The sequence below is a fragment of the Alternaria metachromatica genome, assembly GCF_023757995.1.
Source record: "Alternaria metachromatica strain BMP 0045 chromosome Unknown scaffold_2, whole genome shotgun sequence".
In the NCBI taxonomy this organism is placed as follows: Eukaryota; Fungi; Ascomycota; class Dothideomycetes; order Pleosporales; family Pleosporaceae; genus Alternaria; species Alternaria metachromatica.
In genome coordinates, this window is record NW_026055493.1 from 2,181,237 (window position 1) to 2,193,357 (window position 12,121).

The following is a 12,121-nucleotide window of genomic DNA, read 5'->3' on the forward strand; positions in this document are numbered from 1 at the left end:
ACGACTTCACCGCCGCCACCTCGACAGATCCGCACGCTGCCCTGATGCATGGCCACGACCACGAAGGCATGTCGGAGCGGACACGACACCAGCACGCAACCACAGACGAGGCCGAAGAGGCCCAGGCGAACAAGTCGAAGAAAATGGAGAAGATGATCACGCCATACCTCGCCCAGCACATTCCCCAACAATATAACCCCCTCGGCGCCAACAGCCCAGGCCAGGACGAGCGTCCACGCACTGCCAACACCAAGTTCTGCTATCGACACCGTCCCGACCTACTCTGTCGACGGCAAGCAGACGAGCCGTCCATGGAGCAACTGCAGGAACAACTCGGCAGAGAGTCCCAGGCCGACCAGCAGAGCATTGCCAACGTCTGGTCGCTCTTCTCCGCGGCTCCCTCCCGCCATCGCAACCTCATGCTGCAGGGCATCCTCGCCCAGTGCTGCTTTCCTCAACTCTCCTTCATATCCTCCTCCGTCCGGAACCTCATTAAGATCGACTTTCTCGGCGCACTGCCCACCGAATTGGGCTTCAAGATCCTCTGCTATCTCGACACCACCTCGCTGTGCAAGGCCTCGCAGGTCAATCGGCGGTGGAGACAACTGGCCGACGACGACGTCGTCTGGCACAAGATGTGCGAGCAGCACATTGACAGGAAGTGCACAAAATGCGGCTGGGGACTCCCGCTACTCGACCAACGTCGTTTGCGCCATGAGAAGCGACGGATACAACTGCGCGCATCGGGGCGGGGCCTCAATGAATGGTCGCCAAACATCACCCCACAGCCCGAGACCTCACCCGACACACTCGCTCATCGGTTATCCCAAGGCCCCGACCCCGCTGCCAGCACCAAGCGCTCTGTACCAGACGACGATTCTTCCCCAGAAGCTTCGAATAAACGACCATGCACCAGCCTCCAAGCCGGTCAAGATCAAGTCACATCATACTTTGATCATCCTAAGAAGCGACCATGGAAGGATGTCTACAAGGATCGCTACAAGGTTGGGAGCAATTGGAAGTACGGACGTTATTCGACACGTATATTCAAGGGCCACACCAACGGCGTCATGTGCCTGCAATTCGACGATCAAGTCCTCATCACCGGCTCCTACGATGCCACAATCAAAGTCTGGGACATCAAGACAGGCCAAGAGATCCGCACCTTAACAGGCCACACCCAAGGCATCCGATGCCTGCAGTTTGAAGACAGCAAACTGATCACCGGCAGCTTGGACAACACGATCAAGATATGGAACTGGCGGACAGGCCAACTTGTCAAATCCATGAACGGCCACAGCGATGGTGTAATTGGCCTCCACATGGCAGACAAACTCCTCGCATCCGGGTCTTCAGACAACACCATCATGGTGCACGACTTCAGCCACATGAAGCGCACCACCTTGCTAGGCCACACAGACTGGGTCAACGCCGTCAAGATCGACCTCCCCTCGCGCACCCTCTTCTCCGCCTCCGACGACATGACCGTCAAGCTATGGGATCTCGACACCCACCGCTGCATCAAAACGTACGAAGGCCACGTCGGCCAAGTCCAACAAGTGCTGCCCCTTCCGCAAGCCTTTGAAATCGACGAAGATGACTTTGTCGCAAACGCAAACAATGATACATCCGATACCGCTTCCCTCGCCTCTGATACCGCCCCGCCTCTCGCCCATACCTCGTCTTCTTCTTCTCACCACCACAGTCACCCCGAAGAACCAAGTTTCTTCCCCGACGACCCCTCCCGTCCGTCTCCGCCCTCATACATGCTCACCGGCTCTCTCGACGGCACTATTCGCCTCTGGCACGTACCTTCCGGTCGCTGTGTCCACCGCTTCTTCGGCCATGTAGAAGGTATCTGGTCGCTTGCCGCCGATTCACTCAGACTGGTTAGTGGAGCTGAGGATAAGACAATTAAGATCTGGGATCCCCGGACGGGCAAACACGAGAGGACACTTACGGGTCATACGGGTCCTATCACTTGTGTGGGGCTGAGTGACGAAAGGGTCGTCAGCGGGAGTGAAGACGGTACCGTTCGTGTGCATTGCTTTACCCCCGAGGGCGCGTAAGTGTCGGCGTGGTGGATTGCATGAATGATTGATGATTGAATGAACAAACACTGTCGGTGTGTTCTCGTTACGCCATTATAGCGCTTTTATTCTTCTTCTTCTGGCGAGGGACAGGTTTGGAGTCCCCGCCATCTACGATAGGATCTCATGGGCATTGGCGTTACATAGATACCCTCCTTCCCTCTTTAGCGACAATGTAAATATCTGAATTAAATGTGCTTGTTATATCGAAACCCATCCATCTTTTTCGCGTTCCCTTGAGACCCTTCCTTCTATAGTGTCCGTACATTACATCCCTCATAAGAAAAATATAATAACACAAACCGAAAAGTTTTTCCTCTCATTAAAAAACATCCTCAAACGCCCAAACCCTTCTGAAGCCAACACACCGGCCCTTCCTTCACATTCTTCGTATACGACCCATCCAGCAATAACCCCCTCTCCTTATCCATCCAATCCACGATCTTCTCCGCGGACTTGAAATCCAAATCCCCTAACTTCGATTCAATCGCCGTAACACCAGCCTTATCGTACGCAACCTTGATGAACATCGAACAGTCCCTCAGCGTCATGGCCAGCCTAAGGTTATGATCAAACGCCTCCGCGTTAATCTTAGGTCGACAAAGCACGCCCCGCGGGTCAAGCGAACTCTGCAGATTGAGGAGATGTTGTAGGAGCGCGAGGCCGTCGCCGATGGTAAGGTAATCCACAAGTGCCTTTACAAGCGCGGCAATGACGACGGGGGATGGTCGGACTTCTTTACCAGTATTGCTGTCGAATTGCTGGGAAACTGTTGCTTGGGACCATGGTAGTAGGGACGAGGAGTTTCCATGCAGCAGCTGCAGAGGACAAATGTAGTTATCTCTTTTCTTGGGTACGGAAACGTGCATGGCGCAGGTGCGGCAGCGGATTGCTCCAGAGGGTGCGTTGGGGGATTGCGCGAGCCATTTTGGTTTTACTTCGAGCGTTATTGATGCACCGTGTTTGGGCGACATGTCTGGGAGGAGGATGCCCCAGCACTTTCGTCGCGACTGTGGGGTTGCGAAGGTGTGCTTTTCGACGCGTGTGTAGAGGTGGCTCATGACGTCTGGCAGGAGCAATACGCCTTCGTGGTCCATGAGGTGCTTTGTGAGATCGCGAGCGGGCTGTTGGGGTTTGTTCCGCGGACCTGCAAGGAAGAGTGGCCGGATGGCATGTTCGAAGCCGTCCAGGATTTCTAGGGACGAAAGATGTTTTTGGCCGCCTCTGGGTACGCGGAGGACTCTTCCCATCAGGCTTCGATGGGGTACTGATGTTGCTACGCCAGTTTTTTTGTCTTTGGAAAGTATATCGACGAATTGGAAACGTGTCGCGACAGTGCTGGTCTCGGGTCTGATCTTGAATATGACATTTGCAGCTCCTTTGTTCAGATAACCAAAAGTTACATGCGACCCAGCTGGTGTCGCATTCGTCGCCTGTATACAGCAGCGCGTCTGGCCATTTCCCTGCTCTTCCAAAAGGTGGTGCATTTCATCCTGGGTGAGTCGTATGGAAACCATGTTGGTCGGGCTCGTGGGCGTTTAAAACTGTCGTTGCCGGTCGGAGCATCCTACCCAGCCGCGCGCACACCCAGCCTGGCGACTATCGTGGGTGCATATGAGTGGTAGCGAGTCTTGATTTCTCGTGGTTGTGGATGCGTGGAAAACAGGATGGACTCGTCACGCGCGTCCAATCGTGTGTCTGGGTCTCACGAGTAGGTGTTTTTGGTCGCCAACGTGTTCTGCGGTGGCCCTCTGGCACCCAAAGCTCGTGCGGTTGTGCGAAGCCCGAAAGATGACGTAAATGTACCGCACCACGGGGCGCGCAGGAAAACCCTACTGTTATGTTGCGGATGGGTCGAGGTACGGTGCAAAGACGGACGCGACATGGTTGCCTATGAATCTCGTCCAGGCTGACTTTTGTGGCGCTCAAGAGGCATGTTGGTTCCGTGGTTGCGGTGGATGCTCGCCTGTCTCACGTAATCTCGCGTCGGCCAATCATGAGCATAACGTGCATTTCTCGCGACTTGTGACGCTCTCTAGTTCGTGCCCGAACTACCATCTTTTCTCACACGCCTGTCACGAGCTGTTCTCACCGCACTTTGAGTACCGGCATCTTTCCAGTCATCGCAATCCGTACTACGCGCCACAATGCCGGCTCCCTCGCCCCTTCCAACCTACCTCTACAAAATCCTCCCTGCTGCCCCGCCATCCCCCCTCCCCGCGCGTCTCCCGCTCTCAGACCTCGACCGTAATGACGGCTACATCCACCTATCAACGTCGGAGCAAGTACCTGGCACTGCCGACAAGTTCTTCAGCGACGTCTCGGAGCTGTGGCTGCTGAAGATCAAGTACGACGTGCTAGTCGCGGGCACCGATGGCGACGGGCAGGTTCATGCGGATAAGAAGGGTGAGCTCAAGTGGGAAGAGGTCGGAAGAGGTTGCTTTGCGCATTTCTACGGTGCAGATTTGGGTAACGGAAATGTCGAGAGTGCGTACAAGGTTGAGAAGAAGGGCAGCTGGGCTGACAGCTTGAGCCTGGAGTGGTGAGCGAGGCTAGCATATATTGCGACGGGCAAGACCTAAAATTAGGTACTGCCCCAGAGCACGCAATAAACTCGTAAAACATTCATGTGTGCTCGAAAATATACTTTCTGGACTGCTCGCCATCCACATCTCTGAGACTCCCACACATCTCATACAAAGAAGGAAACAAAAGCTCTGGAGCCTAGATCAAGCTCTAAAGGGTAGCAGATGTGTTTGAGAAGCTATAGAGCGATCTCGAAAAACAGCTCTGATCAGAGTTAGCTATATCAGATCACGTTGACCCGTCAACCAACGGGGCAGATAGCTAGGTAATGATACGAATCTACATTTACAAGCAGACGTGCCCAGGTAGTCACCCAAGGAGGATATTTGCAACCAAAGCCCACTAGCCGTCCATAGACACATCCAAGTTCAATGAAAATAAGTCAAAACAGCAACAAATAATTCCTACTTTTCTATTTCCCAACACTCCCCCACTCCTCCTCACTATAAATCCTCTTAACCTCATACAACCCAACCTCCTCCTTGATCAAACCCCCCATAACCTTCTTCGCCCACTCCGTCTGCCCACTCTCTTCCAACTCCTTCCACGGCAATACCTCCCCACTAAACTCATGCAGCGCCAAATACCTCGGCGCCGTCTCCATCGCATCTCCAAATTGGAAGTCCTCCAGCGTAGACGCAGCGGCTAGTTTAAACCGGCGCGAGCGCACAAAGCCTGGTGCGCGGGAAAGAACCGGAAGGTGTTCTTCGCGGTACCACGCATCGAAGTCTGCATCTGAAGAAGCGTCTTTCGGTGGTTGGAGAGCGGCTGAGATGACGAATTTAGTCGGAGATGAAGTGGTTCCTTTGACGGCTTGGATTTCTTCATAGAAACGGATGGCAAAGGCGGAGTTCTTGTAGATTGTGTTGATTAGTTCTTGGCTGGGAGGGTTCTTGCCGGCTATGTTCTGGAAGTCTTCGCTTTCTCTGTAGGCGATGTCGGGGAATTCGTAGGTCACCTGTTGGGGGGTTGGGGTTAGATGGTGGTATTGGGGTTCTGGGTTGAAGGACTTACTAGCCATGGGAATTCGTTGCTGTAGACAGATGGTGAGGGTTGGGGTTGGATGGCTTGGTAGCGTACACCGGACGGTACGCCGCCGAGGCTGATGACTTCTTGGATGTGTTCCTTTCATTTCTTGTTAGCTTCTTCGTGGTTTTATGGTAAACTGCTCATGAAGAAGGATCGAAGTACATACATTCTCGTACCAATTGCAGAACTTCTCAATAGAAAGCTTATCAGGATTCACGACGCGTGAAGCAACCCACAGTACACCGGGAGCCATGATTGTAGCAACGATGATTTCGATTCAGATAGTTGTTTGGTCGTGTGATCGGTGAAGAAGCAGTGGTTAGATGCCGGTAGGAGAATAACAATGTTCCGGCAGTATAGTGACAAGGAACGACATCGGAGGTACTACTACACTGAGCTGAACCCCGTCATGTGATGGTTTGAGGAATAGGACCGACCATGAAGCTAGCCATAGACTAAGGAACACGTTATCCGACTAGACCTCCCATGGTGTTAGTGACGGTGGAGACACCCACTTCCAGCGTCGGTAACGGCGGTTAATCCGAGACTCGGGTATGGTGTCGGGATGCGAGCAAGTGAAGCGAACTAAAAGGCTCAGCCATAGTACCAAAACATAACTCAAATACATAATATAGGTAGAGAGAAAACAAAGAAGAAAGAGAAGGTGATCAAACTCGCTAAATCGCATCTTCAGATTATGTCTTCAACAATCGCACTACCTGGTATGCCTCCAACACATTTTGAGCCTAGTTGCCTTTGGAAACCCCAAGGAGATCAATCACCGTGCGAGTCTATTATGATACAAATGTATTCTCTCCTCTTGACCTCAGAGAAGGAGAGTAATAATCAACGTGATCAACCATCGCCACCGCCCGCGGCTCGGTCGAGGCACTTCCTGAGCTTTCCTTGACCACAATGTCGCATGCCTCCGCTGACAAGTAGGATGACATAGAGAACCGCAAAGCAGTCGTCAGCAGAAAAGATGGTGCATACGTGGCTGTCATTATGCCTTTGCCACTGGTTTCATGCTCGTGTGTTCGAGGGTAGAGGCTCGACGTTAAGGTTTTGTTGCGGGCTACTGTCGAGTCTAGCTCTTCTCGTATGAGCGCTGGACATCCAGCGACTGCTTTCCACCGTTTGCAGTTTGCCAGAAATCAAGACTGGCAATGACATCAGTGCCGAGTTCGTCTTCATAGGAGTACAGGATCTGGGTATTGTTAGCTTTCTGTAGTAATGTAATCTTACGTGATTGACTTACTTCTCGTGTCGACGTGTGTAACCATCTAATGTTCTTGGCTGTAATGATGTGCACCAGACCACCGCTCTCCATATGGCGTATTTCGATGAAGCTAGGCTCAAAGGCAAGAATGTAGGGGTTAAAGATGGCGAAAGCTTGTGGCGTGCCCTCCCATGTGATCTTCCAGTCGGGCCTCGCCCGCCAGCCGTTACGGTTGACGAAGAAGGAGTAGTCTGTATAGCATAGGAGGAACTCGCTTGCCATACGCTCGATATGGATTGGCTTGATGTTCTCCTTCCGTACGACGAAGTCAAGCGACGTATCTGCCTGGTCGAGCAGCGATTGCGTTTCAAGCGTCTCCAGACTGACAACTTCGAAACCGCGTGCACAGCCGACACATAGCTTGGATCGCAGGAAATGTATCGATGTCGATTCGGTGGGAATGTAGAACTCCTTGTAGGGCTTGAGCTGATCTGCTCCGCTCGTGGAGAGCATCATCTTCGCGAAACCTGACTTCTTGTTCTTGTTGCCCATCTGCTCCTTAGGCTCGTACACCTTGATAGTGGTCGAGAGCGCAGATGTCTTGACTGCAGCCACCAGTTGCTGCCCTAAGCAAATCCCGGCCTTGAAGAAGTTGGCGTGGCAAATCTTGCGTGGTCGCTTGACCATGGACTGGGTCTCGTCGGATTCCAGAGCCTCTGTCGAGTATGAATACAACGTCTTGTCGGCCAATACAAGCACGATTGCGTGTTGTTCGAGAACTTCGATCTGGGTTACACCCTTGCAATCCAGGACACGACGAGGTCGCATGGAGGCGTCCTTTGGCTTCCGCTCCACGACATAAACACCAGCATCTGTACCAAGAGCCAGTTTGCGACCACCGTCTGTCAAAAGTTAGTATTGAGATTACTAGTAGAATGATGAGATACATACCCAGCGGAACAGCGCATGTGACTCTGATGGTCGGAGAGAAAAAGCCTTCGTTGACGATTGTTTTGGTGAAGATGTTACTTCGCTCCCTCAGACTTCGCTGCTGTGTGTCGATGTGCTCCATCCATTTCTGCTGAGATATGGGGGTGCTGGCAAATAGTGTCAACTCGTAACCGCCCTTTCCAAGATGCTTGAAGGTGATAGGGTATCCTTGTTGCTTGGGGTCGTTGTTCTTTGGAGTAGCAGCGGCAATGGCCTTGCCAGCGATCAAGTTGGCTGATGGCCTCTTGGAGATGCCCAACTTCGGATTGACCTCCTCCATCTGCGTAATGACCAAAAGCTCCAGAGGTATCGGCTTCTTGTAGACTTTCTGCTCCTCGCGCTTGTTGACAGTCTTCGCCCGGACCAACAAAACTGCATGATCAAACAAGTAACAAGTAATGTCACCAGTGGTCTCAGTTGGAGTTTTCTTCAAGGTACCCTTGAACACCAACTGCCGGTTTTCGTCGGTCAGCTTCAGATCCACAAACTCTCCAGGCCTAAACTTGAGGTCCTTGTTGAGCTGCATCAAATTGAAATGGTTCTCTGCCTTTCCAGACTCCACGTTGACTTTTGACAGAGTCTCCTTGATGATCTTGATGACCTTGGGAATGTCTTCCTTGTCGGGATTGTCATCGGCTGTGTACTTTGCGATGTTCTCCAAAAGCAGAGGGTACCTGGCCAATCTTGTTGTTGGTTTGGTAAGATAACCGTTAAGCTCGAGCTTTCGCGATTCCTTCATTCTCTCTACCTCATCGACAAACTTGGCGAATCCGGTATTTGTGCGTTTCTCATGCTCAAACTCGTACTTACCGAAGAGCTGGTTCGCACCGTACTTTATGAAGGGCGCAAAATGTGGCACATACTCGAGGAAGATGTCTCCGACATTTCGAACCACGGGTTCCTTTTGCTGGCGCCTCGTGAGCTGTTCGGCCATGCGTGAGTTGACCATGTAGACTTCCTGACAGTTTGAGAAAACGGTGCGGACAAACTTCTCTCGGCGGTGCTCAGGGATGGGTGAAGTCGCAGGGTTGCGAAGAGGCTTCATCCAGAAGTCTCGGAGATACTCCAGATCCTTTACGAAATCGCGTTCAGTGTACATGAGCTCAGAGATGACCTCTTGTCGCTTCTGCTCCTTCTCAGACACACTCTCAGAAACTTCCTTGGGCACAGTGTTGATCCAGAGTTTCTGCTCTTCATTGTCCTTGTCCTCATGCAAACTCGCCCTGGACTCCTCACGCTTGAGACCTGGCTGAATGCGCATGTTCAGACGAGCCTGCTGTTCGAGGCGGCGGGGGCAAGCAATGGAGTAGCACAGGCGGTCGCGGGTGCACGTGGGAGAGTAACATTCAGTGAGAAGCGTGAAGACGCCGTTGATCTCTGACTTGTCCTCTACCATGGTCTCGCGGAATTGGTAGATCTCGTTGGTCGAATCTCGCAACCGGTGAGCGTAGGTCACATCGTGGAAGAACTTTTGGGCGTCCAAAGAGCGGCCGAGAAGCAGTGCTAGATTACGATCCGTCGTCTTGATGATGAACGAAATGAGGTCAACCGCATCTGCGCCGGTGAAGGCACTCTTGTACACCAGGCCGTCCTTCTCTTTCTCTGTCAGGCCAACTCGATCCTGGAAGGTTTCGGCAACTCGTGATAGCAAGGCGGGGTACACGAGCGGCGCGCGTCGCTGGGCGGCAGGGACCTGTTGCCCTTGTGAAAGCGAGGTCATGGACTGGTTAGAGGTTCTGTTGTTGCTGGCGTTGCTGCCCATAGTCTGGGTCGAATCAGGACGCGATGTCATCGAAGACATGGTGTTGGTCCGTTCGGACGGAGGCACAACGGTCGATGCCATGGACATGGTGCGGGACTGGGTTGGCACGCTGCCTTGGCTAATGCTCCTGGGATTTGGCGGGAGTCCAGCGTTCATATGTTGGGGCTGGCCGGGCGCTCCAGGTGCCATTTCCGATCCGCCAGACTCTCGTCTTCGGTTTGGTATGATCCTGCCGCTCATTGTCTGAGTGTGCTCGGGGTCTCTGGTGTAAGAGGTCATAGACATTGTCCGTTCGTCGGGTCGTTCTGGAACAACACGCCCCTGGGCCGTAGTCCGTGCCATGTGGTTCATATATGGTTGTTGGCGGAAGGTGTTTGCTTGCGAGGGGTGTGAAGGTCCTCCGGGGGTGAATTGCGGGCGCGGGTTCAGAGCTAGTGACTGCGAGCGATACGGGTCAGCGTTCATTGCAGGGCCCGGTGGGCCGGGAAAGCGGTTGGGTATGGGCTTGGTGAAGGGGGGCTGCCCTGGAGGGGAGGTTCGCGGGTCAAAGCGCTGGGGCTGTCCGTATGGCTGACGCTCCGGGCGAAGCGGCTGGGGGAGGTACTGGGGCTGCGGCTGGCGTTGAGGCTGCGGCGGACCCTGGTGGTATCGTGGGTCTTGGCCGTAGCCGTTCGGCATGGGGCGATTGTAGGCGTTTTGGGGGTCCATGGGCCGCTGCTCGCCGGGATTGCTGCCCGGGCGCGCGTCGTATTGGGGATGAGGGCGACGATCATAGCCATTGACCGGCTGGCGCATGGGCGGGGCGCGCTGCATCATGTCGGCAGTCTGGCTGGACATGGTGGCAGCTCTGTCGGGCATGCGCATGTGAGACTGCGAGGTCATGGTCTGCGAGCGGCCGGCCATTTGGGGGCTGGCGCCGAAGATGTTGGTGAAGGCGGTTTCCCGTGCGCCCGAGGGCTGGCCATGGTTGGGGCCGCGCGCATACTCTGGACGTTGGTGGTTCCCGTAGTCGGCCATGTCTCTGCGCAGTCTTGCCTGGTCGGGGTGCAGTGCCGCGGGGTGTGGCCGAGGGGAGGAGGGCGACTGGGGCAGGAAGGGTTGAAGCCGCCCAGCGAGGACCCAGGGCCGTCCTGGATGAAGATACGTGAAGATGCGAGGTGGTGTAGGTGCGAAATGGGCGGGTAGGGTGTAGTCGTATCCACGATCGTGTGTATTAGAAGCGCTGGGGCGTGCTGTCCCCCGAAGCAGCCTAGTGCCATTCTCCTACGAACGCCCAGCGCAACGACTATCAATCATCCAACGCCTCACCCATCACGCGTCGACTCCCTCGCTACTACACCACCCGCCCGACCTGCGCACCACCCGAGCAGGCATCATGTCGTCAAATGAGCTCGCGCCGAGCTTCGCGCCGTTCTTTGGCATGGTGAGTGCCACGCCGTGTTCAATGTTGATGACTTCATAGCTAACCTTCGACGCAGAGCGGAATCGCGTTTGCTGTGAGTAGCACCTCTCCCACGTAGCTGTCGAACTAATATACGAACCGCGCCCAGATGATCTTTGGATGTACGAGACCCGACCCAACCGCTTGGACGTGCAGGAGCTAACGGCAGCAGGCGCTGGAGCTGCCTATGGCACAGCCAAAGCAGGCATCGGCATCGCTGGTATCGGAACATACAGGCCAGACCTGATTATGAAGGTGAGGAGCTGTCTATGGCGTCTGTGGGAGCTCCGACTAACTAGGGCAGTCGCTCATCCCCATCGTCATGTCCGGTATCTTGGCCGTCTACGCCCTCGTCATATCCGTCCTCATCGCTAGCGACATCAAGCCGCCGCCGGATAATACATACTCGCTGTATGCTGGATTCATGCACATGGCTGCCGGTCTGTCAGTCGGGTTATCTGGTCTGGCTGCGGGTTACGCGATTGGAATCGTGGGAGACGCCGTACGTAGCGTTGGTTCTACAATGGCGGCACACACTGACATATGTAGGGTGTACGCTCTTTCATGCGCCAGTCAAGGATCTTCGTCGGCATGGTCCTCATCCTCATTTTCGCCGAAGTCCTGGGTCTTTACGGGTACGTTCAACGGAGTGATGCGACTAGCCAACAGCTAACATGTTCAGACTCATTGTCGCCCTCATCCTCAACACCCGAGCAAGTGGCTGAGCTGCAAATCACGCAATACTTGTCTCTTCTAAACGTCAACACTTAACTCCTACGTTAAAGACGAACTTGGTGGTGGGCAATTGTACGACTACATGGTGTAGATATAGTTGACGAGCATGCAATCCTTGGAGTTACAGTTTTCGGAGTTTGGGCATATCTAGTACAGTCGAATAGCATGTTAAATCCTCGTATGGCAATTCGTATCGAAATGAGATGAGCAGGCAGAATGGCAGAACATCGGCGGATAGCGTGCAATTGCGTCTTGTGCGGCCGAGCACG

General features: G+C 53.9%; 4 protein-coding genes across 4 annotated transcripts; 2 read left to right on the forward strand and 2 right to left on the reverse strand.

Moving 5' to 3' along the window:
- Positions 1–44: 44 nt before the first annotated feature.
- On the forward strand, positions 45–2,069 carry J4E83_001555 (uncharacterized protein; the record flags this gene model as incomplete). Its single annotated transcript, XM_049328511.1, has 1 exon — positions 45–2,069. One exon carries the CDS (start codon positions 45–47, stop codon positions 2,067–2,069), a length of 2,025 nt encoding a protein of 674 aa, XP_049193029.1.
- A 2,168-nt stretch (positions 2,070–4,237) lies between these two features.
- Positions 4,238–4,710, forward strand: J4E83_001556 (uncharacterized protein; the record flags this gene model as incomplete). Its single annotated transcript, XM_049328512.1, has 2 exons — positions 4,238–4,577; positions 4,679–4,710. 2 exons carry the CDS (start codon positions 4,238–4,240, stop codon positions 4,708–4,710), a joined length of 372 nt encoding a protein of 123 aa, XP_049193030.1.
- A 378-nt stretch (positions 4,711–5,088) lies between these two features.
- On the reverse strand, positions 5,089–5,697 carry J4E83_001557 (uncharacterized protein; the record flags this gene model as incomplete). Its single annotated transcript, XM_049328513.1, is given in 2 exon segments — positions 5,089–5,672; positions 5,691–5,697. The coding sequence occupies 2 exon segments, from the start codon at positions 5,695–5,697 to the stop codon at positions 5,089–5,091; spliced, it is 591 nt and encodes a 196-aa protein (XP_049193031.1).
- Positions 5,698–6,792: 1,095 nt separating this feature from the next.
- Positions 6,793–10,693, reverse strand: J4E83_001558 (uncharacterized protein; the record flags this gene model as incomplete). The annotated part of the gene is made up of 3 exons (XM_049328514.1): positions 6,793–6,912; positions 6,964–7,826; positions 7,876–10,693. The coding sequence occupies 3 exons, from the start codon at positions 10,691–10,693 to the stop codon at positions 6,793–6,795; spliced, it is 3,801 nt and encodes a 1,266-aa protein (XP_049193032.1).
- Between the last annotated feature and the right edge of the window lie 1,428 nt (positions 10,694–12,121).